General features: G+C 41.9%; 2 protein-coding genes across 4 annotated transcripts; both read right to left on the minus strand.

Annotated features, from left to right (window-relative positions):
* Positions 1-429: 429 nt before the first annotated feature.
* ctdspl2a (CTD (carboxy-terminal domain, RNA polymerase II, polypeptide A) small phosphatase like 2a) lies at positions 430-19,819 on the minus strand. Of its 3 annotated transcripts, XM_061721608.1 has the most exons (14): positions 19,569-19,819; positions 15,686-15,727; positions 12,185-12,396; positions 10,893-11,028; positions 10,583-10,729; positions 9,487-9,714; positions 8,600-8,729; positions 4,891-5,002; positions 4,717-4,803; positions 4,566-4,628; positions 4,397-4,476; positions 3,905-4,031; positions 3,732-3,827; positions 430-1,490 (listed from the first exon to the last, which is right to left on the minus strand). In XM_061721608.1, the coding sequence occupies exons 3-14, from the start codon at positions 12,368-12,370 to the stop codon at positions 1,425-1,427; spliced, it is 1,458 nt and encodes a 485-aa protein (XP_061577592.1). In that variant the 5' UTR covers positions 12,371-12,396; positions 15,686-15,727; positions 19,569-19,819; the 3' UTR covers positions 430-1,424. The 3 variants fall into 3 exon arrangements, with proteins under 3 accessions (XP_061577592.1, XP_061577591.1, XP_061577593.1); XM_061721607.1 differs by lacking the exon at positions 15,686-15,727 and having other exon boundaries at positions 19,569-19,818; XM_061721609.1 differs by lacking the exon at positions 15,686-15,727 and having other exon boundaries at positions 8,600-8,693; positions 19,569-19,814.
* A 921-nt stretch (positions 19,820-20,740) lies between these two features.
* sqor (sulfide quinone oxidoreductase) lies at positions 20,741-27,725 on the minus strand. Its single transcript, XM_061721610.1, has 10 exons — positions 27,594-27,725; positions 26,225-26,435; positions 25,913-26,083; positions 25,677-25,730; positions 25,387-25,581; positions 25,080-25,289; positions 24,804-24,987; positions 22,126-22,193; positions 21,819-21,997; positions 20,741-21,715 (listed from the first exon to the last, which is right to left on the minus strand). The coding sequence occupies exons 2-10, from the start codon at positions 26,420-26,422 to the stop codon at positions 21,658-21,660; spliced, it is 1,317 nt and encodes a 438-aa protein (XP_061577594.1). The 5' UTR covers positions 26,423-26,435; positions 27,594-27,725; the 3' UTR covers positions 20,741-21,657.
* Between the last annotated feature and the right edge of the window lie 49 nt (positions 27,726-27,774).

Raw genomic sequence — 27,774 nt, forward strand, 5'->3', positions numbered from 1 at the left:
GTGAAGACGTTTCTTAAAGACCTTTTTTTTTTTTATACCACTACTGTCATGTACATTTACATTGTACATTTACATGTACATTTTTTTTTATATTCTTATATTTAGTACATACGAGACATGCCTCATTTATCTGCTTTTATTTTATTCTATTATTATTCTTTTTGGTACTTTCAACGTCTTGATGCTCAGTTGTTCTTGCAATTGCCCCTCTGGGATAAATAAAGTTTTCTGAATCTGAACAACTGTAAACTTTTTGGTTGGATTTAGGTTTAATTTGCCTTTTATAGTCATCATTTATCTATTAACCATTTATCTAAATATATTAATCTTGGAAAAGCTTCTATGAAGACATTCAGAAGGTCCCGGCTCCAGGTAGTCGTCCCTCTGTCACGTGGACGTCTCAGCAAAAATAAACCAAAACAAAGCAGGTCGTATAAAAATGTATTTATTTCCAAGGAAACCGTTGAGTAACACTGAATACACCAGGAGTGATCATTCAATAGTCAATAAAACTGGTGGCTCCTACGTCAAGGATCCGACATACGAGACGTCTCGGAAAACAAGATTTCAAAGCGACATGTTGGCGGTTTGCTGGTGCTACAATTTAACCCCCCCCCCAGCTGATACACTCCTTTGTAGAAAAGTGACAAGATTTTACATCAAGTTACAAAGGGCTGGATGTCAAAGTGCACGATGCCTGGACCCCGCCCCGCCCCCACCCCCACCCATCAAAGAGGACAAAGTCAGAAACGGACTCTCAGATACAAATCTCAAAAACTATTATTTGGCCATTATGGCTTTTGTATTCATTTGAGACCTTATTCTAAATTACATTTCATAACTTTAAAATATTTCAGAAACATTTTCCTCCCAAAGATACTTTAGTTCTTTTTAAAACGGCACCTTAAACAGACGACTGCATGTAATGGAGTAAAGCGTCACAGAAATACTGCAGGCATACGACGGAGAAGCTGCTGACCTCAAACCAAACACCACGGCATTCTGCTGGTTTAGAAAAGCAACCCAAGAAGACGTACTAAAAATCAGAAGTCAACGTTAAATGACTTAAAAACTTCAAGGAAAAAAAAACAAAAACAATTATTTACATGTATTTACAAAAGAGTGAATAATATACAGGCTGACTGGCCGCTGCGGCTCCGGCTGAAACCGACAACGTCCGCAGGAAGCAACGCCGTGGGACATTCAGGGTTGTCATCCAAAACCGCCCAAGACTAACTTCACCCCCAGAAGGCCGTCCAGAACACACCCACAACATCGGACTCAAACATAGTTTTCAATCTTTTTCTGCATGTTTAAGGAAAGGAGAGGAAAAAAGGACAATGTTGTGTACGAAAAGAGGATATATCCTTCTCTTCAATTCTTCCCGCCCAGCGTTGTAAGCATCTGGATCAGAGACGAGCTGCTCAGTCTGGAGGGAGGAGGTCGTGCAAGCGAAACTGTTCTCGGATGTGCGGTCTGACGTCTCCGTTCTGTGGGCCAGAGAGAGAGAAGGAGTCGTTTAGAGTCGGGCAACCAAACACACTTTCAGCTGTTCAGCTAAACGGAGGTTCAATTCTCATCAGCCTAAAGTTTCAAGCTTTAAATTAGTTTAGGATCCTCTAAAACAGAAGGTCCTGGGATAAATCTCACCATTTACAGGTAATAATGTCAAGTGAATAGTACTCTAAAGAAAACTAAGCAATGCTTTGCCTCAGACTTTCATCCTGTGGTGAGTTTTCTTCAATAAACGAGTTATTTCAGTTAAATCAGGGGTGTCGGACTCCAGTCCTCGAGGGCCGCATTCCTGCATGTTTCAGATGTCTCCTTGCATCAATACACCTGATTCAAATTAATGGTCGTCACCAGCTTGTCATCAAGGTCTGGACAGCTCTGTTGGTGTCACAGCTACTTTTATCACGGTGTGCTGAAGCAGGGAAACATCTGAAACATGCAGGAATGCGGCCCTCGAGGACTGGAGTCCGACACCCCTGAGTTAAATGTAGTGATGCACCGATTGTCCGGTAACCAAAATTGTTCGGCCGAAAATGGCAAAAAAACTATTTCGGTGTTCGGTGGAATAAATGGGAAAAAAACCAAACAATTAATAACGGCGTAATATAAGGAAATAGACTGGCCGCTCCGTAACTGTTGCAACACATAAATCGTTGGCGAACCAAAAACTAACAACATAAGAATTTTACCAACATTCACCAGCAGGTGGAACCAAAACAACATAAATCAATCTATTACAGGTGCGTTTAGATGACGAAATCAAACAGCAAAGAGCGTGGAGTGGAGTGGTGCGGTGCAAACATGTCAGCAGTGTGGAAGTATATTAGAGTGGCAAAGAATAATACAAGAATGGCTGTTTGCAATGAATGTTCTGCTCAAATATCTAGAGGGGGCACATCTGCAAAGTCTTTCAGCTACAAGTTTGATTTATCATTTGAAATGATAAAAAACCCTGAGGCTTTAATGCATTTTTATTGTTTTAAGGCCTATGTTACAATGTTCAGTCAGTAAAGCCTAACGTAAGCTCAAAGATGGCCACAAAATGTATTTTGCTAATCTATTTATTTTAAGTTATTGTTCTTTGCTGGTATAATGTCTGCTGGAATATTTAAGAAATGCTGGGAAATTAAAAAATGTTCAGTTTTTTATGTTCAACAAATGTTTTCTACCTTGTAATTTTGTAAAAGTTTTTTTTCTTTTAAAAGCATGCCTAAATCAAATTTATTTGATTTATGCAATGGTGAAAAAATTGGCAAAATAAATGAAAAACTGCGAAGAACCATGTTCGGTATTGTTCGGTATCCGGCCAAGTGTTTATTATTATTTTCGGTTTCGGTTTCGGCCACAAATTTTCATTTCGGTTCATCACTAGTTAAATGTTCAACTATTCTTCTTTTGGCATTTCCCTTCAGAGACGGATCCATCGTATCGTGTCTTCTGCATTCTCCTGTCACACCGACCAACTGCACGTCCTCTTACCACATCCAGAAGTTTTACCTTTGGTATTTTTTGTCTGAGAGCTTCAGTATATTTCTGTCAACATATTAATCAGGTTTCCTCCTTAAGTGTCAAAACCATAATTTCTAGGATCGCTCACCCTGGCTGTTGCTACGATCCCCTCGTCCTTAATCCCATCCACCCTCCTCCTTCCTAAAGACCTCTTAAGATCTTTAACTTTAGGTGCATTTCCACTCGCAGGACTTGTCTGTAGCCCCTCCAGCCGGTGCGTCTCCATTACAGCGCTGACCCGACTAATAACTGGCTGCCACATGATGGCGGTAGTGGGTCTTTTCAGCTGTCCACAAACTGCCAACAGCATAAAAGGAGGCAAGATCTAACCTCCATCTCCATCAAATGTGCTTCAGAGCAGCCAGTGTCTAAATGAGTTGTTTTGTTTTCTTATTTACACTTATTTATTATTGTTTTGTATTCACTACTGTTTAATGTTCGAAATAACATTTTAATTAAAAAAATTCAATTCACGTCAGAGGGCTGAACGTATAAGCTGCTGGCAGATTAGCCAATCAGCACAGAGCTTTGATTGATTGTTGAGCGACAGCGACTCAGCATCAGTTCAAGTATCTTCCTACTCTCACCGGGCTCCAACAACTACTCTAATCTAAGGATGTCCGCAGGTACGAGTGGAGCATCTACAGCACGATGCTAGCGGCATTTGAAACTTGCAGAACTGTGAGGACGTCAGAAGTCGATATACGTACCCGCTCCACGAGTTGTTCCAGGAAAGGAACAAGCTTCAGAAGCTCGTTGTCATTTCTATCCACAAACCAGCTCTCTATTGGGATTCCATTGGAGAGCTGGAAAGACAGAATACATGATAGGATGAGGACGGGTCCGAGCAGACGCCGGGCTTCCTCTGGCTGACGTGGGTTACCTGGTAGGCGAAGGCTTGGGGTGAGTTGTCGATGATCACGGTCTTAGACAGGTCCCTTCCAAGGATGTTCAGGTCTTTGATGTAGTTCCCTTGAACGCACACACAGTGCTCCCGAAACAGTCGATGTCTACGACATGAGGAGGGCACAGTTATCCTACCATTATATATCTATCACACACCTGCAGGAATGATGATCAATAACAGTAATAGATGAATGCCCATCAGCTGAATGGGTTCTGATAAGGAGAGGGGGATGGGCGCATTCAACCTGATGATTAAGAATTATCACTAAACATTTTCAGTACATTTTTGTTTTGATGTCACTTCAGCGTTTCAGACTGCAGAGTGTACATCCCATGAAATCCAAAAACATACTTTATTACAATCATGAGAAACATGAAACAAGTCAGGGGTGAATACGTCGACAGTTCACCGCGGAGACGACCACGGGACACCACAGGGTTTTCTTTAGAAGCTGACGTTTTCACTCACCTTACTAACTGTTTTTTCGGGTCCAGGATGTTGAGCAACTTGTCAGCGTAGACCTTCTTTGAAGCCGTGAAGAGAATAATCTGAAGTTTTAATGGACAGCAATAAATTAACATGTCTCCTCGGGCCAGGAGGTGAGATAGAACAAGTAATGCGTGAAGTAATTCCTCACCTCGTACAGCTGAGACATGCGCTCCAGAAACTCTCGAAAGAAGGGCCTCAACCGCACATAAACCTTCACATTAAAGGAACAACAGTGGACCTTTTATCATTAAAGCAGTGAGAGAGAGACATCAGTAAGAGGAGGCTTTTTCAGTCTCTACCTGGTATATTACATCTTGAAAGAGCACAGGGAATGTCAGCGCTGCATCTTCTAGTTCATTCAAACTACAGTGAACCAGAGTTTCATCCTGGTAGGAGAAGGAGGAGAGACAAAACAGTGCAAGTCAACTTATTTCTAAAATGAGATGATGACACATGAAACACTTGGCTCTTACCAGATCCAGGACGAGGGAGAACTCCGGCGTGCTGCGGGTTTTCAAAGGTAATGCTGGTTTGCGAGTTAACTGCTCTTCTGTCAACGGAGGCACATGCTTGATGAAGAAGTACCTTGATGCAGACGAGCCACAAAAAATATCCTCTTAACAAAATGAACAAGTGTTGTCCCATAAAGCTTTACGTTTAATGTTTGTTATATAGATCAAAGTGACCCATCTGAACCTAAATAAACAGATAATTCTTAGTCCACGTCAACTTCTCCAAAAACATCAAATGAACAGTAGGGGTGTAACAATTTATCGTGCCACGCAATTCCGCTCAGAAGAAACTAGTACCGTTTTGTTCCCGATCACGGGACTCTTGCAGGGTTTTGAGCTCTGAACGTTTAAGTCTGGTGTAGAGTTAAGCCTTACCTTATTAAATTAAACCTTTTTCTGGTCGTGAGTAGGATAAACACACGGGAAAACTTCCAGTGTTCCAGTGTACTTTAATGTCCCTCAACAGCGTAGGATTTTAGAACATCAACACAGCACCTAGTGCCGTACTGTGGCGTATCACTCCGCCCAATCTAAAACAGACTAATCACTACAGATAAACTTACTAGTGTCATTATAGTCCCTGATTTACATCAGAATATAAAGAATATATTTATAAAATAATGAACCCTGAATTACCAAAATAACCTTCTTACCAAAAATAAATATCTTACACTTATAAGGTGAGCATGAATCAATCTTTTTTATGATGTAAAATTGTATGTATTTATTTACTTTTATTTATTTAATTTTAGTTGTTAAAAAGAAAAGAAAAGAAAAAAGTCAAGTCATACATGAGAGAAACTATTCAGTTTGTGGCAAAATATTTTTACTTGTATTGTTTTGTATTTTGTGTCTTTCAAATAAAAGATAATTTTTTCCAGTCATATGTTCCTCATTCAAGGTTGTTAAAAAAATACTGCTATAATATCGTATCGTATCGTGACCTCAATATCGTGTATCTACCGTATCGTGAGATTAGTGTATTGTTACACCTAGGGATGGGAATCGAGAACCGGTTCTTGTTGAGAACCGGTTCCCAGTGTTTCAATTGCTTGGAATCGTTTGCCTTTTTCGCAAACGATTCCCTTATCGATTCCAGTGGGCGCGAATGACGTCACCAAGCACGTTGCGCAGCATGCGCATTTGCGCCCAGCAGGAAAACACGGGGACAAAGCGGCATAAACGCTGGGAAGTTTGGTTACATTTTACCAAAAAGGATGACAACAGGGCGACAATTCTTGCAATGTGGACATTTCAACAGAGGGGGGAAACTGTTAGGACTCAGCCGGCTGATGCGCTGGGAGCGCGGAGTCAGCCGGCGTGTGGTAAGGCTGATGTATGGTTCCGCGTTACACCAACGCAGAGCCTACGGCGTAGGGTACGCGGCGACACGCACCGTACGGCGCGCGTCGCCGCGTACCCTACGCCGAGGGGCTCTGCGTCGATTTAACGCGGACCATAAATCATGCTTTAGAAGAGCTGCGCTCCGGCGGACAGCGGAGCTCCTGACACAGCTGCAGCTCGTCAGCTCATCTATGGAGAAGTTAAAGAGCTTCTACCGCTAGATTCTCCTTTCATCAAGGCAGGGAAGAGTATCAGGCCAGAATAGATGAATGTTACCAGCAGTGACTAAGTTTGTGGTGTTGAACATGTTACTGGACATTCTTGTGTAATTGCCACAAAATAATTTGTTGTTTTTCGTTAATTTCTACAGAAGAATATTTATTTTATTATTATTATTTTATATTAAATACATATTTTACTGTATATTACAAATCATTTTGTGGGGACCCCCTGGCACCATCGAGGAGCCTAAGGCTGGGGGCATCATATGACCTCACTTATATTTTTTTTGTTCAAAGATATAAAAGTTTTATATCTTTGAACAAAAAAGATCGGAGAAACAAAGAAATTGAAACAATTTTAGTATCAACTTTGTTTTATTAAAACAAAGTTGATACTAAAATTGTTTCTTTTTAGTATTTTAGTATCAACTTTGTTTTATTAAAACAAAGTTGATACTAAAATTGTTTCTTCTCCTTTTTTCCAAATGAGAATCGATAAGAGAATCGATAAAGAATCGAATCGATAAGCAGAATCGATAAGAGAATCGGAATCGAAAAAATCTTATCAATTCCCATCCCTAGTTACACCCCTAAAGGCTGAAATATGGACCACACGCCGTCACCTGCGCAGTCACTGACGTGCACCTCCCGAAAATTGTAACTATGGGTCGAGCGGCGCAGACCACACGCAGACGGAGGGCGCTGTGATTGGTTCGCTTGGAAGCAACGCATTTCCGGTTTCCGGTTTGAAGCAGTCGTGAACTTTCAGGGCTCTTTTGTTCGTTTATATGTGATTTTTTTTGTTTTGTTTCTTTGCACGATAGTTGTCCTTATCTCTTTGATTCACTGTGACCGGAAAAAGTCGGATAAACCATTCAGAAAAAGATCACTAACTAGCGGCTGCGGGGGGTACTGCACCGCGACGAAATGGAGAGACGGAGAAGTCCGAAGGGTTCACGACGGCGTCACGGCTGCGGCGTGTGCTCTGCGTTGGTGTGACGCAGAACCATAATTCAGCCTTAATGAACAGCAGTACAACCGTCTTAAAGTTATTCTATGCAGTCTTCCCAGAGCTAGCAAGATTTGAAAGTGGCGCTTCCTCTAAGCCCCGCCCCCCCCCGCCCCCACCCACGAGCGCTCCGTCCAAAGCCACGCCCCCACAAACACGAACGCGCATAGGATTATTAAACATTTTGGACAGCACATTTACAGCAAAACTACCCCATGTCTCATTCACCTGTAAGCGAGGCCGGTTTTAGGGGGGGTGGGGGGGCTGTGCCCACCCAAACGTGCCCACCGGCGTCTCCATCCCGGAGAGCGTCGATGAACGGCACGGCAGCGCGCTGCGGTGCTGCAGGCTCTAAAGCCACGGCTACGGCGTAGGGTACGGCGTCTACGCCGTACCCTACGCCGTAGCTGCGGCAACAAGCCTGCACGGCACCGCAGCGCGCTGCCGTGCCGTTCACCGGCGCTCTCCGCTCTCACCGTGAGACGAACTACATCCCCACGGACCCCATACAGCTTCCGAGCCGGAGCGGCTGCGGCTTTTCACGGCTGTGGCTGTTCACGTGTCCCCCCGGGCTGCTGCTGCTGCTGCTGCTGCAGGAGCTGCTGGGCAGAGAGGAGGAGCAGCAGCAGCAGCAGCCTAACGGCTCCCGCTCCCCGGTCACACACAGCGGAGACCGAGCTGCTCTGGAAATAACTACATAATATCTATAATATACTGGGGTCCGTGGCAGAAGGGAGGGAGGGAGGGGGTTACACTGGGACACTGTGAGCCCAGGAAGACCCGTGCGATGTGGACACGGGGCGGCTGGAAGCGAGTGCGCGCATGGGACAGGGCGTCCCATGGACCTGGACCAATCCGTATCATTCGGACCGAATGGGGGGGGCTTAGAGGTGCCATTTTCAAAATGCTTGCTAGCTCAGGGAGGATCAAGGAGAATACCTTTAAGTCGACCAAAAATCATACACAGGCTCCATTTCTGGCTCCACCTAGTGGCCGCATGTGTCAGCTCAGACCAAGCAGTGCCCATGATGCGTCTCTCCTCAGCGCCTCCATGAGATTCACATAAATAAAAGTCAGTAAAACTTGCTCAACTTACGGGTCAAAGACCTCCCATTCTTCTTCATATGAGGTTTCAGCAGGAGCTGAAGGTATCGAATGAGGGTAGCTGCCATCTGACACACACACAGGAACTGATGATGACACGAGAGGGACATGTAACTGGGATGCTCTTGAACAAAGAGGAACCCCCATTGTTATGTTGGGGTTACAGTTGTGTAACAGTTCAAAGAAAGTGTGGAAAAGGAAGTGCGTCATGAGTATGACAGAACAACTGTGTTGGTCTCTGACGACAGTAACGTCGTCCAGTTCAGCTCAATAATACTCTGATGTGAGACGACACGCTGCAGCGACCGCCACTATTTAAGGTTCTGCAGAGTCGTCGTAAACGGTCTGTAGAGCGGCAGCTCTAGGGAAGATGTGGCAATGAATCCTCCTCACTTGGCGTCTAATGACAGTAGTATATCCGACATTTGGAGGTCTGTTTGTACAGCGTTAAGATGCCGGTGAAAATAACAAGTACATTTGCTGCACAAAGTCCTATTTTATAAACTCAAAAAGTTAAAAGGACATTGCTCCATCTGTAGGGAACCCATCCACACCATCACTTAAGTGGGGTGACTTTTTTTGTGCTTAAAATACAAATGTATTTGGACCTCACTACTTGGGCTCAGGGGTTCGTTAAATCCTTGATGCTGCAAACTCAAAACTACATTGATTCATGTCATTTTAGTCCCTGAATCAAGTTCACACTCATTACCATCCTGTAATAAGAAATATTCCTTTGTACACCAGAATTATTACATCCGGTTTCAGAAAATCAATTTTTATGTGGACTAAAATAAAATTAAAAAGCCTAATGACTTTTCAGCCTGCGAGTCAAAGGCTGACAATTGAGGCCGAGCGACGGTGAGAGAGCGGTCTTACCCGTTAATGGGGGCATGTCGATTTCCGTGACGATCTCTCCTTCTTCTACGGCTGCATCAGAGGTGATCTGAAGCCTCTGGGGCAACATCTGGGGCGTGTAACACGGAGCGATTCCTTCTGTGGATGCAAGCGTGCTGCTTGGCATTTCTTCTGGCTGTTCGATGTCGAGCTGTTTCATGATCTCCTCTGCTTCCACGGCTTGGCCCGGCGAATCGGAGCCTGGAGTGGCTTCAAAGAGGGAACAGGAATTTCAGCGTCATTTGAAGTTTTATTCACAAATCACAAAAGCTCCTTCCAGCCATCCACGTGGGATCAGGTCCGTTACAGACCTCCAGACTGAAAAACATACAACTCCAACACATTGATTATAATTTGGCTTTTATTTCTGCTGCAGCAGACTGAGCACAAAATATCTTCTGTTTTCTCTGTCAACTTTACTTAATTTGTTAATATTTATCCTTCTGCATTTCTGAAATAAAAGAAAAAAGTAGATGCATACTTTGGCATGCTGCCAGCCCTTCCTACAGACCAACCGGACATACCGAACGGTTCCTTTGCTGCTTTGAGTCGTTTTTCCTGCAAATGCATCTTAAGAGGTGCAGAAGTAAGGTGCGGCTGGCGCTTCTGCTTCAGATTTGTGTTCTTTACTGGAGGCTTCTCGGCACTGCAGAAAGCCCAGGTGTTTTTATGTATGAAAAATATGATTTTCTATGTTTTTTTTTAATTGACACAGCTCTAAAAGCTTGGTGTGTTTTTCTATATTACTGCTGGCACCACCACACTTTGCAGAGATACAGCCCTCTTACCGTCGGCTTTAGACTGAACAACGGTTTGCATCATTCGACCACATCACTAATCGGCAACAACTAGTGACATCATTGGCACTTGTGATTATTTACGTTGCAGCACAATCTTGTCAGATCAATTCATCTACTTTGTTTCAGCGTACAAAAGGATGCAGAGAAACTTGTGCGTATTTAATCACATGTAACTCCATCAGGTGATAATGAAATGAAAGTTGCATTTATGTCAGTAAAGTTAGTCCAAAGTGTTGTCCAAATTATTGATGAATCTCCTTGTTTTTTTTTTTTTAAACCTGTTTTAGTTGCTGGTGAGAAAAAGTTGAAGACGGGGGAGAAGATGGTTCCAAGCAGAGTGGTGCGCGGCGGGCTGCTCGCCGATTCCACAGGGGCCTCCAGTTTACCATTTGGTTTAATGAGCTTACTGTTGCAGGTCATCGTGTCTAGAACAAAATATTAAACAAATGAAAAGGAAGTGACTATTCACAAACAACTTGGAAACACAGTATGTAGTTTTCTAGTCCTCTGTCACATTTCTTTATAAAACCCAAGAAACCAAAAGCTCCAGAAGTGACCGAAGCAAACCGGAGAGCTGTTCTGTGGTACCTTTGTTAGGAGTTTTCCGACAGACTCTGGAGACCGACTTGTTGGGGAGACCTTTGGTCTGCGGCGTTGAAGTAATGAGACCGCCGTCAGAATTACAATCAATGCGACTCCTCTTGGCCGGGATGTCTTGCTCCACCTGGGAAAAAAACGAACCGTGAGACAAGACTGGATTAGAAATGGTATAGCTAGTTTCATCTTCTCAGCAAATGTTTACCTCTTTACTCACATAGCCTTTTTTTTAAAAAACAACCTGTTACAGGTGGAACTGATGTACCTTGATATTCTGTTTTTAAGGTTTGGGCACTAAGAGGTGTCTGCACTGGACATCTGCAAGGTTGCGAAGCTCTAATGTGCTCTGTATTACCTAAACGTAGTTTGTGAGCCTGTCGGCCTCTGCAGACAAATGTGTCCTCCTCAATTATGTGTGAATGCCTGTACTTGTCCGTGGGCTCCATTCACTGCACGGTGCACCTCTTTCTGCAGATGCTGGTCTATAAGTATGTGGCCACCCATGTACAAACAATGACAGGAGTGTGCACATTTCTGCAAGGTGCCAAAATAACACATTTACAGATGTGTCTTGTATAGATGGCCTGTTAAGTCATTAACAGAAAAATGCTGAGAAACAGCAACATAAAAGTGAGTCTTTGGTAACGATGTAGTATAAGTTTGGTATGATAAAGATGTTGATGTTGAGTTAGAATAATGAGCACTGTAAAATCTTTATGGTTACATATTTCTTTATTACTATAAATCACGGTACCACTACATCTCCTTAGATGGTCTGTTACTGAGAGAGGCCAGAACAAAACTGTATCTGCCACTGTCAAACTAATAATTTGTCATTACTGCCTACAATAGTTTCCAGGATGTGAGACAGAGGAAGTACACAATCAACATTGCTGGTTCATAAACTTCAACTGTGAAATATTAAGATGTCTTGTTCTTGTGGAGTTTATTACCCTCTTTGTGTCTACAATCTTTTTATCTTTGTTGTAAATGGAGCTTGTTATGGAAAGCAAGTTGTTTTCTTTCTTTGAAAAGCATATTTTCTACTTTTCTTTTAATTATTTGCCAAATGTTCCATCTTTCGTACATCCTCCCTCAAGGCTGACACAAGTGGTCATCTTAAGACTAAACTGTTAAATGTGGTTTATATTCTTTAAAATTACTCTCTACGAGTCCTTGTTTATGTTTTTATTTTTAAGAAAAAGCAAGTACGGTACTCTGTTTTCTTTTCAGAAGATGAAATATTGTCAGAAAAACATCAGTGTATGTCAGTCTGGGCCTACCTTGACAGCATTTCCACGGATAAACTTTTTGATGGTGGAGAACAGGCCCGTTTCGTTCTTCTGCATTTTGCCCCGACCTCTCACCGGGGATGGCTCCACCTCACAATGTTTCCGTTTCACCTTGGACGGATGCGTTCGCCGGCCTATGTTCACCTGCTGAGGGGCTTTACGCACTCTCAGCCTCATCGTGCTCCAACGTCACATAGAAGAATCTGATGAGCAAAAAGAAGTGGAGAGAGTGTGATTTAGTTATACATGGAGGTTTTGGTGTTTCACAACTGCACTGGCAACCGATTTTACCAATCGAGGTTCACCACTCCATCACAACACAACACTTTCTAATGTACTTTTTGTGCCATAATATGGTAAGAAGGGATTTTTATTTATTTATTAATTGAATTAAATGCCTTATTGTGGTCAGTTTAAGAAAATGTTCAAATTAACTAGCTAATATATTTTAAACACACACACACAAACTTCAGTCTTAAACTTAAACAGAAATGTATAGATATTCCAAAGAAACGCCATCTTTAGGTACCAGTAAAATGGCGGTGTCCACGTATGTTTGCTGCTTCTTTCTTAAGCTAACTCCAAACTAAAGTGTATGTTGAGATGCTGCAGAGTGTGACATTTTCACAGAGATCATAAGCTATAATTTGCAAGCTAAAAACAAAATAGAAAAAAACTATGTCCAAGCTGATATATGACTTCTCTTAAACACATGTGCCGAAACACATGTAATTTGTACCAATGCATGCCTAAATAAAGATAGTTGTGAAAAACAAATGCCTCTGAGATTTGAAGTTATTTTGAAAAATGCACCTGACTCAAAAATGTGTGACAGCACCAAAAAAAAAAAAAAAAAAAACAAACCCTGTGAAACCAAAAAGTGCTACCAAAGCAAAACATGTTTGGATGAGCTGGCAGGGTTCAACTGGTGATTAGGTTGAACAGCAATGTTAGTGTGCTGGGGGGACGTTTTAAAGGTGTGGCTTAAACTAGCAAATAAACACCGATTACTTCTTCATATGTAATCTTAAGTGGTTTCACATATGAATATTTGAAACCCTCACTCTAGTACAAGATGTCTGCGAAAAGCCATATAAATGAAAATGGAGATGAAAATAAAATATTAAATCAAGATCTGAAACCATGAATTTGAAAAAAAAGAAGAAAAAAACCCACAATGTCAGTCATCTAAACTACAATTGAACTACTGGTAAGCCCCACCCCCTTAGTTCCAGCTCCCAACAAGACGCTAGAAAGAAAACTACCACACCACACAACCAAACAGTCATGAGAGAAACAGCATTTTAACAGTTTTGAAGCACAGTTTCTGAATAGTTTTGTGGACAGGTGTCAGAGCTCAGTGTATTGACTAAAGCTGAATATAGACTAACTGCATAGGCTACTTAAACCATTGGTTATAATGACAACTGTGAATGTATGAGCTGCATAGGTGACAACTGCAAGACCGTCAAGCTTATTTACTTCAAACTTTGACGAGGAATACCCTGGAAGGAGAGAACAAATCAAGTAATAACATTATAAGAAGTGATAGATGAAAGCACTGAATGTTTTACAGTAACTCCACATGGACCCAGACATCTGTAAGTCATTGTGATTACCAGTTAACTTGGATGTGTTACCTCAGTCACTAACATCTTATTTCATTAATCAATTGGCAAATCATTGATTCCTCTTCTTACATTTTTCCTCCCAGAGACTAGAGCATAGGAGATGCTGATAGAAATGAAGGGTCAAGTGTAGAGCCCTTTGGTTCAGTGCCATCATTTTTAAACCAACGTCAATTTAAATATAATGCGTAACAGAGCTGCACTCATTATCTTGGTGCAGCCTAATTTTATAATTTTGGTCTATTGAACCTTAGAAGGTGCCTGTGACGATCTTTTCCGATTTAATTCACAGTATGGGATTAATCTTTCAGACTCCCCTTAATGCTAGTGAAAAGAAGGTTGGTTAATAAACTGGCATGTCATTTCTTGTAGCTCTTACAACAAGTCTCTTCTGTGCATTTTAAATATTCATACATCCTCAAAAATATTCTGAGACAGATTTTCAGGTGAGTTAAGAGGAACCATAAATGAGATGAACCTACATGACCAGAACCACAACAAGTGTCCTGAAACTCTGTAAAAGAATTAGAAATCATTCATGAAATTACTTTCTTATCCTTCATTTCCTGCTAGGGCTGTTCGATTAATCGATTTTAAATCGTAATCGCGATTATGTAATTAGAACGATGTTAAAACGTGAAACTCGTAAAATCGATTTTTCACTTTTTTTTTTTTTTTTATCCTTGTCTGCACACATATTAATGATTGATACCATATTAATGATTGATGGAAATACCTCCCAATACCTGCGACAAGTGCCCCATGGGAGAGGCTCTTTAGTGTAGGAGGGGGCGTTGTAACATGCCACCGGGCATCCCTCAAGCCAGATGCGGTAGACCGGCTCGTGTTCCTTGCAAAAAACTTGCAAATGTGAATAGCAAATGTAATGACTGACATTACACACCTCTACCTCCTTCATGGGTTGCATTATTATTTAGCATGCAAAGACCCAGTTTAGTTTAATTAGAAAATGTCTTGTTTTATTTAATTGGAAATATAACTTACTGTATGTTTGCAAGTGCTGATTTGCTGATTTTTTTTTCAGAGATAAAACTTTATATTTTATTATATTTTTTAAAACTTTTTTTCAACTTATTTTACAGAGTTTTGCACTTTATTCATTCATTTTTGGTTAAATAAGAGCAAAGTTTGCACTTAAAGCCCAATGGGGCAAATGTTCAATAAAAAAACAGCATATGTGAAATCATTTCTTTGCCTTTTGTCAATTCACAAAATAATCGTAATCGAAAATCGGATTTTGAGAGAAAAAAAATCGAGATTTTAGTTTTGGGCAAAATCGAACAGCCCTATTTCCTGCTTTGCATATTTTGTACCCATATCCCTATTATGGTTCCTCTTAACTCGCCTGAAAATCTGAATATTTTTGAGGATGTATGAATATTTAAAATGCACAGAAGAGACTTGTTGTAAGAGCTACAAGAAATGACACGCCAGTTTATTAACCAACCTTCTTTTCAGTAACATTAACTAACTTGGTTTTAACTACTTGACTGTCCACCATGTGTGCTTGATCTGGTTAAAAATATTCTGAAACTGATATCTGGTTGAGTGAAAGTTTTGTTTACGTTCCAGTACTTCATCTCGTAGCACATCCAGTGCTAGAGATTTCTAAGAAGCTTCTGCATCCAGAGGTGGATATTTACAGCCTACATGTCCTTATATTAAGTGAAATTCAGTGAGACAGTATTTACGTGCACCATGTTCTCATGCAGCCTTAAACACACTTTCTAAAAATAGGTGCAATATACCCATTCATATTTTTTTGTGAACAGGTTTTACAGACATACTAAAGCAAATGAAGGCAAAAATACATTAAATAAACAAATGTTAAAAATACACCTACTGAAATGAGTCAGTTGGTCGCTCTTTTCCTCGAAATGTATTGCTTTCCAGAAAAAAACAAAAAGAACACTCAGATCCCACGGAATCAACGTCCACTTCAGCAACGTTAATAAAAGTAATCGTTGTTGTCGACTACAGCGCTGTAATCCACCCGGAGGAGTTTCAATAATATTCATCTTTAATAACCGGGTGCACGAATTTTTACAATGGGAATATCCAGTTTACACCATTTAAACATTTGCACTAGGCAGAGGAAACACTTTCACTGCGCATTTGTTCTGCTGAATTAGATGTGATAACAAATAGCACCGCAGAGAGATGTGACAGCAGACTGTAGTTATGTTACATGTGACAGCAGACTGTAGTTATGTGACAGCAGACTGTAGTTATGTGAGATGTGACAGCAGACTGTAGTTATGTTACATGTGACAGCAGACTGTAGTTATGTTACTGACAGCAGACTGTAGTTATGTTACATGTGACAGCAGACTGTAGTTATGTTACTGACAGCAGACTGTAGTTATGTTACATGTGACAGCAGAGTGTAGTTATGTTACATGTGACAGCAGACTGTAGTTATGTTACTGACAGCAGACTGTAGTTATGTTACATGTGACAGCAGAGTGTAGTTATGTTACATGTGACAGCAGACTGTAGTTATGTTACATGTGACAGCAGACTGTAGTTATGTTGACAGCAGACTGTAGTTATGTTACATGTGACAGCAGACTGTAGTTATGTTACATGTGACAGCAGACTGTAGTTATGTTATACGTGACAGCAGACTGTAGTTATGTGAGATGTGACAGCAGACTGTAGTTATGTGAGATGTGACAGCAGACTGTAGTTATGTTACATGTGACAGCAGACTGTAGTTATGTTACATGTGACAGCAGACTGTAGTTATGTTGACAGCAGACTGTAGTTATGTTACATGTGACAGCAGACTGTAGTTATGTTACATGTGACAGCAGACTGTAGTTATGTTACATGTGACAGCAGACTGTAGTTATGTTACATGTGACAGCGGACTGTAGTTATGTTACATGTGACAGCAGACTGTAGTTATGTTACATGTGACAGCAGACTGTAGTTATGTTACATGTGACAGCAGACTGTAGTCATGTTACATGTGACAGCGGACTGTAGTTATGTTACATGTGACAGCAGACTGTAGTTATGTTACATGTGACAGCAGACTGTAGTTATGTTACATGTGACAGCAGACTGTAGTTATGTTGACAGCAGACTGTAGTTATGTTACATGTGACAGCAGACTGTAGTTATGTTACATGTGACAGCAGACTGTAGTTATGTTATACGTGACAGCAGACTGTAGTTATGTGAGATGTGACAGCAGACTGTAGTTATGTGAGATGTGACAGCAGACTGTAGTTATGTTACATGTGACAGCAGACTGTAGTTATGTTGACAGCAGACTGTAGTTATGTTACATGTGACAGGAGACTGTAGTTATGTTACATGTGACAGCAGACTGTAGTTATGTTACATGTGACAGCAGACTGTAGTTATGTTACTGACAGCAGACTGTAGTTATGTTACATGTGACAGCAGACTGTAGTTATGTTACTGACAGCAGCCTGTAGTTATGTTACATGTGACAGCAGACTGTAGTTATGTTACATGTGACAGCAGACTGTAGTTATGTTACTGACAGCAGACTGTAGTTATGTTACTGACAGCAGACTGTAGTTATGTTACATGTGACAGCAGACTGTAGTTATGTGAGATGTGACAGCAGAGTGTAGTTATGTGAGATGTGACAGCAGACTGTAGTTATGTTACATGTGACAGCAGACTGTAGTTATGTTACATGTGACAGCAGACTGTAGTTATGTTACATGTGACAGCAGACTGTAGTTATGTTGACAGCAGACTGTAGTTATGTTACATGTGACAGCAGACTGTAGTTATGTTACATGTGACAGCAGACTGTAGTTATGTTACATGTGACAGCAGACTGTAGTTATGTTACATGTGACAGCAGACTGTAGTTATGTTGACAGCAGACTGTAGTTATGTTACATGTGACAGCAGACTGTAGTTATGTTACATGTGACAGCAGACTGTAGTTATGTTACATGTGACAGCAGACTGTAGTTATGTTACATGTGACAGCAGACTGTAGTTATGTTACATGTGACAGCAGACTGTAGTTATGTTGACAGCAGACTGTAGTTATGTTACATGTGACAGCAGACTGTAGTTATGTTACATGTGACAGCAGACTGTAGTTATGTTACATGTGACAGCAGACTGTAGTTATGTGAGATGTGACAGCAGACTGTAGTTATGTTGACAGCAGACTGTAGTTATGTTACATGTGACAGCAGACTGTAGTTATGTTACATGTGACAGCAGACTGTAGTTATGTGAGATGTGACAGCAGACTGTAGTTATGTTGACAGCAGACTGTAGTTATGTTACATGTGACAGCAGACTGTAGTTATGTTGACAGCAGACTGTAGTTATGTTACATGTGACAGCAGACTGTAGTTATGTTGACAGCAGACTGTAGTTATGTTACATGTGACAGGAGACTGTAGTTATGTTACACGTGACAGCAGACTGTAGTTATGTTACATGTGACAGCGGACTGTAGTTATGTTACATGTGACAGCGGACTGTAGTTATGTTACACGTGACAGCAGACTAGTTATGTTACATGTGACAGCAGACTGTAGTTATGTTGACAGCAGACTGTAGTTATGTTACATGTGACAGGAGACTGTAGTTATGTTACACGTGACAGCAGACTGTAGTTATGTTACATGTGACAGCGGACTGTAGTTATGTTACACGTGACAGCAGACTGTAGTTATGTTACATGTGACAGCAGACTGTAGTTATGTTACATGTGACAGCGGACTGTAGTTATGTTACATGTGACAGCAGACTGTAGTTATGTGAGATGTGACAGCAGACTGTAGTTATGTTACATGTGACAGCGGACTGTAGTTATGTTACATGTGACAGCAGACTGTAGTTATGTTACATGTGACAGCGGACTGTAGTTATGTTACATGTGACAGCAGACTGTAGTTATGTTGACAGCAGACTGTAGTTATGTTAGATGTGACAGCAGAGTGTAGTTATGTTACATGTGACAGCAGACTGTAGTTATGTTACATGTGACAGCAGACTGTAGTTATGTTGACAGCAGAGTGTAGTTATGTTACATGTGACAGCAGACTGTAGTTATGTTACATGTGACAGCAGACTGTAGTTATGTTGACAGCAGACTGTAGTTATGTTGACAGCAGACTGTAGTTATGTTGACAGCAGACTGTAGTTATGTTGACAGCAGACTGTAGTTATGTTGACAGCAGACTGTAGTTATGTTGACAGCAGACTGTAGTTATGTAACACCGTTAGCGGCCAGCGTTAGCCCGGTGTTACCGTGTAACAGCTCACTACACGCTGAACGCAGGTGTGACGCGGTTGGCTGTTGTCTGATAAAACATTTGGTCACAACAGTTTAAATAACCCCGCTGTTGACAGCAGCCCCGCTAACAGCGTGTGACGGTGCTAGCTGATTTATGGTCCCGCGTTACACCGACGCAGAGCCTACGCCGTAGGCTCTGCGTCGGTGTGACGCGGGACCATAAATCAGGCTTTAGCCTCGTTAGCTCCCCGCAGCAGCAGCGCCAGCGACACCGGGACGTGATTACCTCCGTGTCCCGCACAGCGACGCCCGAGCCCCCGGTAACGGAGAGGCGTCTTCCGCGCGGAACCGTCCCGTTAATCATCCGTTATTAATTCGCCAAACCAGCGCTTAGTTGGGCCGCGGGACGCCGTCCCTCCATTAGACTACGCCCCCCAGTACTCCACCATTTCTGTTGACACGGAGCTCGTTAACTCACCGAATTCCTCGGGATGCGTCTCCGAAAACAGCGTCCTCGGCTCCGGGGCTGCGGGTACGGGTGGGGCCGCGGCTCCGCCAGCCAGCTGTGTCGTTGCTCGGGGCCGGGGCTCCTCTCACACACCGACCGTGTCCTCGGACGCCATTTCCCGCCTCATCACAAACGGAGCGTTGGCGGGGCGCGGGAACGCGACGTGGCGCGGAGCGGAGAGACGTGAACGCGCAGCGGGAACACGGTCTGACCGATGAGCGGGACGGGGGTTGTTTTCATAGATACAGGACTGTCTCAGAACATTAGAATATTGTGATTTTCTGTAATGCAATTACAAAAACTAAAATGTCATACATTCTGGATTCATTACAAATCAACTGAAATATTGCAAGCCTTTTATTATTTTAATATTGCTGATCATCATGGTTTACAGTTTAAGAAAACTCAAATATCCTTCTGGGAATCTTAATCTTAAACTGTAAGCCATAATCAGCAATATTAAAATAATAAAAGGCTTGCAATATTTAAGTTGATTTGTAATGAATCCAGAATGTATGACATTTTTGTTTTTGTAATTGCATTACAGAAAATAAAGAACTTTATCACAATATTCAAATTTTCTGCGACAGTATATATACAGTATATATACATATTTAAAAAAATAAAAAAAATATATATATTTAAAATATATATATTTATATAAAAATAAAATAAAATATATATATTAATATATATATATATATTTAAAAATATATATATATTTAAATATATATATATATATATTTTAAAAAAAAAAATATATATATATATATATATATATATATATATATATATACTGTATATTAGAAATAAAATATAAAAAAAAATATATATATATTAGAAAAAAATATATATATAAATATATATATATCTATCTCTCCCAGACGGGTACCGAACATCCATAAATAAAGAGATGTACAACATCACAACAGACAAAACTTGACAACAAACGGCAGAAATGGTGTCAACAGATAAATGCAAAATGACACTTTTTCTCTCTCAATCTTAAATTTAAACTCTTGTTTCTATAAAAAAAAAAAAACTTTACTTAAACAAAATATCAGAAAAAAAAACAACTATTCATTTCCATAGATTTTCAGCAACAGTACACATCAGTGATCAGTGAAATGAAATTGCGTAGCTACGTGAACATACAAAACCAAACGTTATTTATTAATACACTGTATTTATGCATTTTTGTTGCCTACAAAGCCTGAAAAATACAATCTTTATTTTGAAGAGAACATTATAGAATTAGGAATGGATGAAAGCAGTGCATTAACCTGCAATGGAAAGCACCATTTTTACTTCCCAGCAAAAACAAATAATATCCCTGATAAATCCAATATAGTTTAAACTACAGTGCAAATACATACATTTTTGTCTGTCGACTGGCACAAGAGAACCACAATTTTGTGTATTTATTTTTATTATGAATCACTTTATTGAAAAGAAAATCCTTTCATTATATGAATAACTCTGTTCACCACACAGAACAATCACTATGAAGAGAATCTGTCCGACTCAATGATTCAGAGTAATTAAAAGCACTTGTGGTAGTTTCACATCACCAAAAACAACTCTTAAAGAACATAGAGTCAGACCAACCAAATTAAATCCTAACATGATGAAAGATTTGGCTCATAATACCTGACCTCAACAAACGCGCAGCTTTAACACAGCAACGGAAATAAACTGCTGGGCAACAACCACAGCTCTGGTGTTCTGGTGCAGCATCTAATCAGCAGCAATAATTGTGGGATCGACCAAAAACTGAAGCGTACATCATCTCTGCAAGCGAGAAGCAGGATGAGCCTCATTTCAGTTTGTCTGTAGGATTTTGGTCGAGACTTCTGGGTTCATTGAGGTCCACCTGAAAACAATCACTGAACATTTAAAAGTCTGTGGTTCCTGCAAAAAAATTAAATACCACTATGGTTGAAAGTGTGCAGCATCATAACCCTTAAAATCCTTTTATGGATTATGATATAATGGTATCCTTGTGCTAGTTTTTCTGTTATGTTTTAGGACAGTGGAAATACAAACTGTTGGGAAGGTTTTACTTCATCCCAAGATGAAAGAGTTTCCGATATGGTCCTGGTCCGCCCCAAAGCCCCCTGATGAAAGGTCGCAAGAAAAGAAAGAGGGAAAAAAAAACCACCTTTGTAGTAGCTGTTGTGACAAATGTAATTATTGACCATTAATTTGCTGAATACATACCGGAGAAGCCCATGCCAGTAGAGGTGGGGCATCACATCTGCTTTCATGTAATACATCAGCCTTCTTTCTTTGGCTTGGTTGATGGGGAACGTTTCCAGCGGCTGTCCGTCATAGTCAAACTCTGCCAGGACCACCGTGTTGTAGCTTGTGACCAACGGACAGGAAGTGTACCCGTCGTACTACAAATAAGAACATGACCGATGTGCATTTGTATGCCCCCTCCTCAGACGGGTCACGTCCAGCAGAAAAGTGAAAAAGTTCCTCAAAATCAAAACGTGGATCACAGTTATTCTCAGGTGCCACCTACCTTCTTATCCGGCTTCTCCATTCTCAGAACTTTGCTGATGGTTCTGCTCAAGACTGCAGACTGTGCAGCTAAACACGAAAAAAAAAAAAGGTTTTAAGTTCTTTATGACATTTAAAACTTAAATCAACCCAGATACTTCTACGGCTTCAGGCATCTTGCCACGTTTTTCCATGTTCAGCATCAAACAGCGCTGCACTGAGACAAGCATGCCGACTACCAACACAAGAGCCCTTGAGTGTCAAACTGTAGAGGCTGAGCACACGGCTGGAGTCATTTTCAGTTTTTCCGTAACCATCATTGGTGGCCAGTGTGGTACCGAGGACCAACATCTTCAGGATCCTGAGTTACTGAGAGATAATAAACGAATGAACCATCTTATTAGGCAGGCATTAGGATCATAACAATAAGCACAATGAAAGGTCAAAGTTTAGCGTGCCCTCCAAGTTACGCAGTTTTGAATATATTAAGAAGAAGAACCGGGCTGGTTCACGTTGGAGCCCGAGGTCCGAGCCCAGGATAGTTACTGCTCTGACTGAGGAACACTGGCCTATAAACCTGGAGACGAGCAGGGACGTCAATGCTGCAGATGACCGGGAGACCCGGTGCTGAACCTCCAACTTGGGATAACAGTGTTTAGCACACTGACCTCGTCTGTGATCCTGTTCAGGTGTGGTACTGAGAAAAGTACTGGCTGATCTGATCCAAAGTGGACCACGCTAAAGGTTAATCCTCTGAGCTGTTCTGCGACATCTCCGACAGCCTTCTACGCTTTCATCTCTTACACATCTAGATTGCAACAAAGATTGACAATTCAGGTATAATCATCCTCCCTTTCTAATGATTATACTTTTGGATTAGATAATCATTGATTGATGTATTTGATATGTACACTTTGTGAGTGTTATCTCTTTTTCCCTGTGCTTTTAAGTGATGCTTACTGACTACACTTCGGTATGTGACCTTGTTTGAATGTGTTCAGGTGTTTGTTATGAATGATCATGTTGCGGCGCCTGATTGGACCACATAGGCCTACCAGCCTATAATAGACAAGCTCTTTTTCCGATCTGCTTGATGCCTTGAAAAATGTCTATGACCGAAACGTTGGCCTAATAAACACAAGTACAGTGAGAAGAAGGTGTGCAGGAGTTTTCTTTTTAAATTTGGCTGCAGCTTTCCTCCTCCGACGCACCTTTCGGCAAATAAATAAATCTATCTATCTATCTAATCTGGTGTGCAAAAGGTTTTCTACTTCGGATCTCTTACACATCTGAAAATCTAATCAGCCAATGACAAGCAAGCAGACCATTGCACTTAAGCATGTGGTTATGACCTTATGAAGTCTTTGGCGGAGCATCAGAATGGAGACTTTGAACATGGTGTGTCCGTTGGTGTCATACGGGCTGGTCCAGCCAGGAGGTTCTGAGAACTGTTGCTGACCAAGTCCCCCCCTTCACGACCGCAGCGTCCCCATCTTCTGATAAGCACTTTCAGCACGTTTTTATCCAATTTTTCAGAACTCAAATCATCTCACACGGGTTTCTGTTTTCACCTGCGTGTGACGCTACCGTTGCAGCACGCAATATGCAAACTGCAAAATCTGCAGTAGGATAAAAATGCCTGAAGGGTGTGCTGGTGCTTCAGTGTGCAGCCGATCCTGCATACGTAATGCAATGGGACGCCGGTCACCATGGTCATGTTGCTGTATTCGTATTGCGTCATTAACCACTTCTACTGTTTTATTCTGGGTACTAATGACAACAGCATTTTACAGTACATGCAGAATGAACTTTGACGAGTCCAGGCTGAACTAAACTGCTGAGCACAGCGATCATCGTGAAGTAGAGGAAACTTGAAACGGTCCAAGGTGACGGAGCTGAACAACAGCGCTAAGAGGTCAGGGACCCAGCAGCTGAACAGGGCTTTGAACCAGGTCCTGCGTGAGGGCAGAACCACACACACTAGCCCGCCTCGTTTCTCAAACAACATTTAAAAAGAACGAGAGTATGATCTAAGATTGTAAAAAAAATCTGATTCAGACATTAGTCCAAGCTCTCCATCTCCTAAACACCAAATACTGGTCATCAAAGCGCTTCATGGGTTCTGGTCTGATCCACTACAAATTACTCCTCATAGAAAATATGATAATGTATAAAAACACGGATAAACACAGCCTGGTAATGAGAGGTGCATCTTTAAACCCCTGAGAAGCTGTTCATGCAGCTGCATGTTATTACAGTTCATGCTTACGTGAGATGATCAAGCTAAAACTAACGTTACTCCACCCAATGGTCACAAACGTGTCATCAACGACTTCGTTATCCACAGAGCGGAAATGACGCCGACACAGAAAATCAGCATTATCCCGGCAGACAGGATCACGGTCGACTAGTTCCACGCGTGTTGTTAGAATGCAGAAGTGCAAATATTCTCAAAGACAAAGATCATGAAGGAATAAAGGAGCCTATACCGGATGCTACGAGTAATCCCCCCACAATTCAACTTTCATATGGGTGCGGTTTATGGTTTTATGGCGCTGTGTGCACAGGACATTGCACAATATGAGTTTAAGGATCAATTAACAAAAAGAACAAGTTGCTCACATAAGATGAAAGCACAGGCGGTACGTGGCAACGCGGTGACGTCCGGGCTTGTGAAGCATAAAGACGACCGCTACGTACCGACGGCTGCAGCGGTTTTGGCCGTGGGCAGATTGGTGCAGTCTCCAATCCCAAACACGTTTGGATATTTGTTATGTTGGAGGGTTTCCTTGTTGACATCCAGCCAGCCAACCTCGTCAGCCAGCGGACTGCTTTTAACCACAGAACTGGGCCCCATGGGTGGTGTAACATGGAGCATTTCATACTGGTTGAGAAGAGAAAGAGAGAAAACTAATGCAGCACTTCACACGTCAGGCGACAAAACCCTTCCCTGAAGGAAACATGTGCAGTAGTTACCTCAAGAACTTTGGTTTCGCCTGGTTTGTCAAGATTTTCAAACACAGCTTCTCGCTTGTCAGCCCGCACCTCAACCAGGTTGTGGCGAAGGTTCACCTGTAGGTCACGGCTCTTCACAATGTCCCACAGTGTGTCGGCATATTTCTTGATCCCAAAGAGCACCGGTAGCGAAGTGTTGTATATAACCTTGGCCTTTTCCCTTTTTCCAGTCTTAAAAAAGGTGCATAAAAAAACACCTTCATGAGATTTGGACATTTTCATTTGACTCTTCCCACCACATGATCACATGATCCCAGGGACCAGTTACCTTTCGGAGAAATGCATCTGATAAGTACATGATCTTCTGAGGCGCACCAGCACACTTAACCGGCGTGTTGGGGAACGTGAACACGGCGTTGCCCTCCGTGAAGTCCTGCAGAGCCCTCCATGTTTTCTCCACAGTTTCCACGGAGTAGTTTGACCCGATCTTCGGATGCTCAAACCCTTCTGGCAGACCTTTGATCTATAGATATATATCCATATATATTACAACTATAATTACAATGCTCCGATTCTTCTCCCAGCATGTAAAAGAGTAAAAAGACAGCAGGACTTCACCTTCTCATAGTGGAGTTGTAACCCAAGACCAACAATCAAATACTCATAGGAGATCTGTGGAAGTGAAAAGAAGAGACTTAACAGTATCTGAACATAAACCATGGTGCTATTAAAACATCATTAGCTTCATAAAAAAACAATAAAAGACGAGGATAATCAACTACAATGATATGCTTTCCAGTAATCTATAATTTTATTGAACAGTGACAGATAAGCGTCTCCTGATAGGAGCGTACCTCCGTCCCATCCTCTGTGCGGACCGTGTTGGTGTCTGGGTTTATTTCCTGAACCTTGGTTTTCACCCACTTCACTCCAGACGGCATGACGCTGGCGGTGGGACGTCCCGAAGAGGCTACGGTCTTTGCACCAGCACCAACCAGGGTCCATATTGGCTGATAGTAATGCATCTGAGAGACAGAAAGGTTGTTAGAAACAGCTTTATACGACAGTGAAAACACTCTTGTGAGTCTGGTGACCCAAACAACAGTTCTGATCATCTAATAACTAAGGTGTAGGAGGAAAGATGACAGTAAAAGGAGGGTCCTTGCCTCAGATGGCTCCACGACGGCAACGTTCTCGGCCCCCAAAAGCCTCTTCATCCGAGAGCTCATGGCTATGCCGCCACTTCCTCCTCCCAGGACCAGCATCTTGTAGTGCTGCTGAGCGCAGACACGGCTGCTGGTGTGGAGGTGGGAGACGGCGATGCCAGCATGGTGGCACCACCGCAGATGACACAGGGACGCCATCCTGTTGTTGATCCTGCGCACAGGGACAGTTCTGGTTGGCAGCAGTTCATTCATGCAGTCACCCAACAGCAATCTGCACTTCCTGTTCAGCTGCTCCATGTTTACATCGTCCTCATCTAAAGGGTTTAGCTGGTTACTGGACTGTGGACATGCCAGCAACCCTCTCTGATCACGTCCATCTGTTTCAACATATCCTCTGAGGACCAGATATCAGCACCACTCAAGGTGACAAAACTTGCTTATCATTTTTGAAAAAGATCCATGTCTGTAGATGATATATTGGTATGATAACTCTTCCTGAGTGGCAGCTGTATCACAGTTAGCCACACCCTTCATAAAATTACATTTTAGATGCTGGTGCATATCCTGGTTTAGACTCATGTACAGGAAATCTGTCAATGTTTCACTATATTGTCTTTGCTTAAAAGGTCCCCTTTAACATTATTTCATTCAAGCTAAGATGTGATAGATTTCCTGAATCCTTATGGTCCTATCAGTATTCCAGTTTTTGTATTTTGTGTCTCTGTTGTTCCTAGATGACACAGGGCTAAAAGGTAGTACATCATTTAGGTGGAAATTGTGTAAAAATGTGTGTTGTTTATAGTTTAAAGAGCTGCAGTGACCTCTATGTTGGTCAGAAAGATTCACATCTTAGCTTGAATGAATGCTTCAAAGGTCCCCTTTAAAATGATACAAAAGACAATATTGTAAAACATTGACAGATATCCTGTACATGAGTCTAAACCAGGATATGCAGCAGCTAAAATGTAATTTACTTCATGAGCTGATAACTATGATACAGCTGCCACTCAGGAAGGGTTATCATACCAAAATATCATCTACAGACATGGATCTTTTCAAAAATCATAAGTAAGTTTTGTCACCTTGTTGGGCTCTGGCCCATGGACTAAAACCCCTGCATGCTCGTAATAACAACAGGATACGTACAAATGCATAACATCCTCTCTTTGATCAGTGAATTTGGCATTAAAGGGATCTGCGACACTGTTATAAAGGAGTTTGACGGTACGACGCATGCGCGATCACGCTGATCTGAACCGGCCGTGAACCCTGGACTGGACTGGTTGACGCAGACTGCGTAGCGACTCCCGGTCCCGCACCTGCCGGTGCAGCTGGACCTGAACCCCCGGAGACACGGACCGGCTCTCACCTTCGGTGGCAGCGGTGCTAACCGCCTACTTTCATGAGATTGTCCCCCGAAGATCGGCTCTTCTCGTCCGGGGAGAAACACAGCGACTGAGCTGACTGGAGATAAAACACACTACTGGATTCGGAGGCCCCGCCCCCTGGATAACGGGCTGAGATTTCATCCAATCAGAATCCAAATCTCA

Source organism: Cololabis saira, chromosome 5 (genome assembly GCF_033807715.1).
Source record: "Cololabis saira isolate AMF1-May2022 chromosome 5, fColSai1.1, whole genome shotgun sequence".
NCBI lineage: Eukaryota > Metazoa > Chordata > Actinopteri > Beloniformes > Belonidae > Cololabis > Cololabis saira.

What these genes read in the sequence shown, in the direction of transcription:
- ctdspl2a (XM_061721608.1), bottom strand. Translation starts at nt 12,370, where the DNA reads ATGAGGCTGAGAGTGCGTAAAGCCCCTCAGCAGGTGAACATAGGCCGG. An exon ending in TCGGAAAACTCCTAACAAAG is followed by an intron (nt 10,730 to 10,892) that starts GTACCACAGAAC and finishes ATTTTGTTCTAG; the next exon opens with ACACGATGACCTGCAACAGT. An exon ending in CCGAAAAAACAGTTAGTAAG is followed by an intron (nt 4,032 to 4,396) that starts GTGAGTGAAAAC and finishes CTCATGTCGTAG; the next exon opens with ACATCGACTGTTTCGGGAGC.
- sqor (XM_061721610.1), bottom strand. Translation starts at nt 26,422, where the DNA reads ATGGCGTCCCTGTGTCATCTGCGGTGGTGCCACCATGCTGGCATCGCC. An exon ending in TACAACTCCACTATGAGAAG is followed by an intron (nt 25,582 to 25,676) that starts GTGAAGTCCTGC and finishes ATATATCTATAG; the next exon opens with ATCAAAGGTCTGCCAGAAGG. An exon ending in CAGATGCATTTCTCCGAAAG is followed by an intron (nt 25,290 to 25,386) that starts GTAACTGGTCCC and finishes ACCTTTTTTAAG; the next exon opens with ACTGGAAAAAGGGAAAAGGC.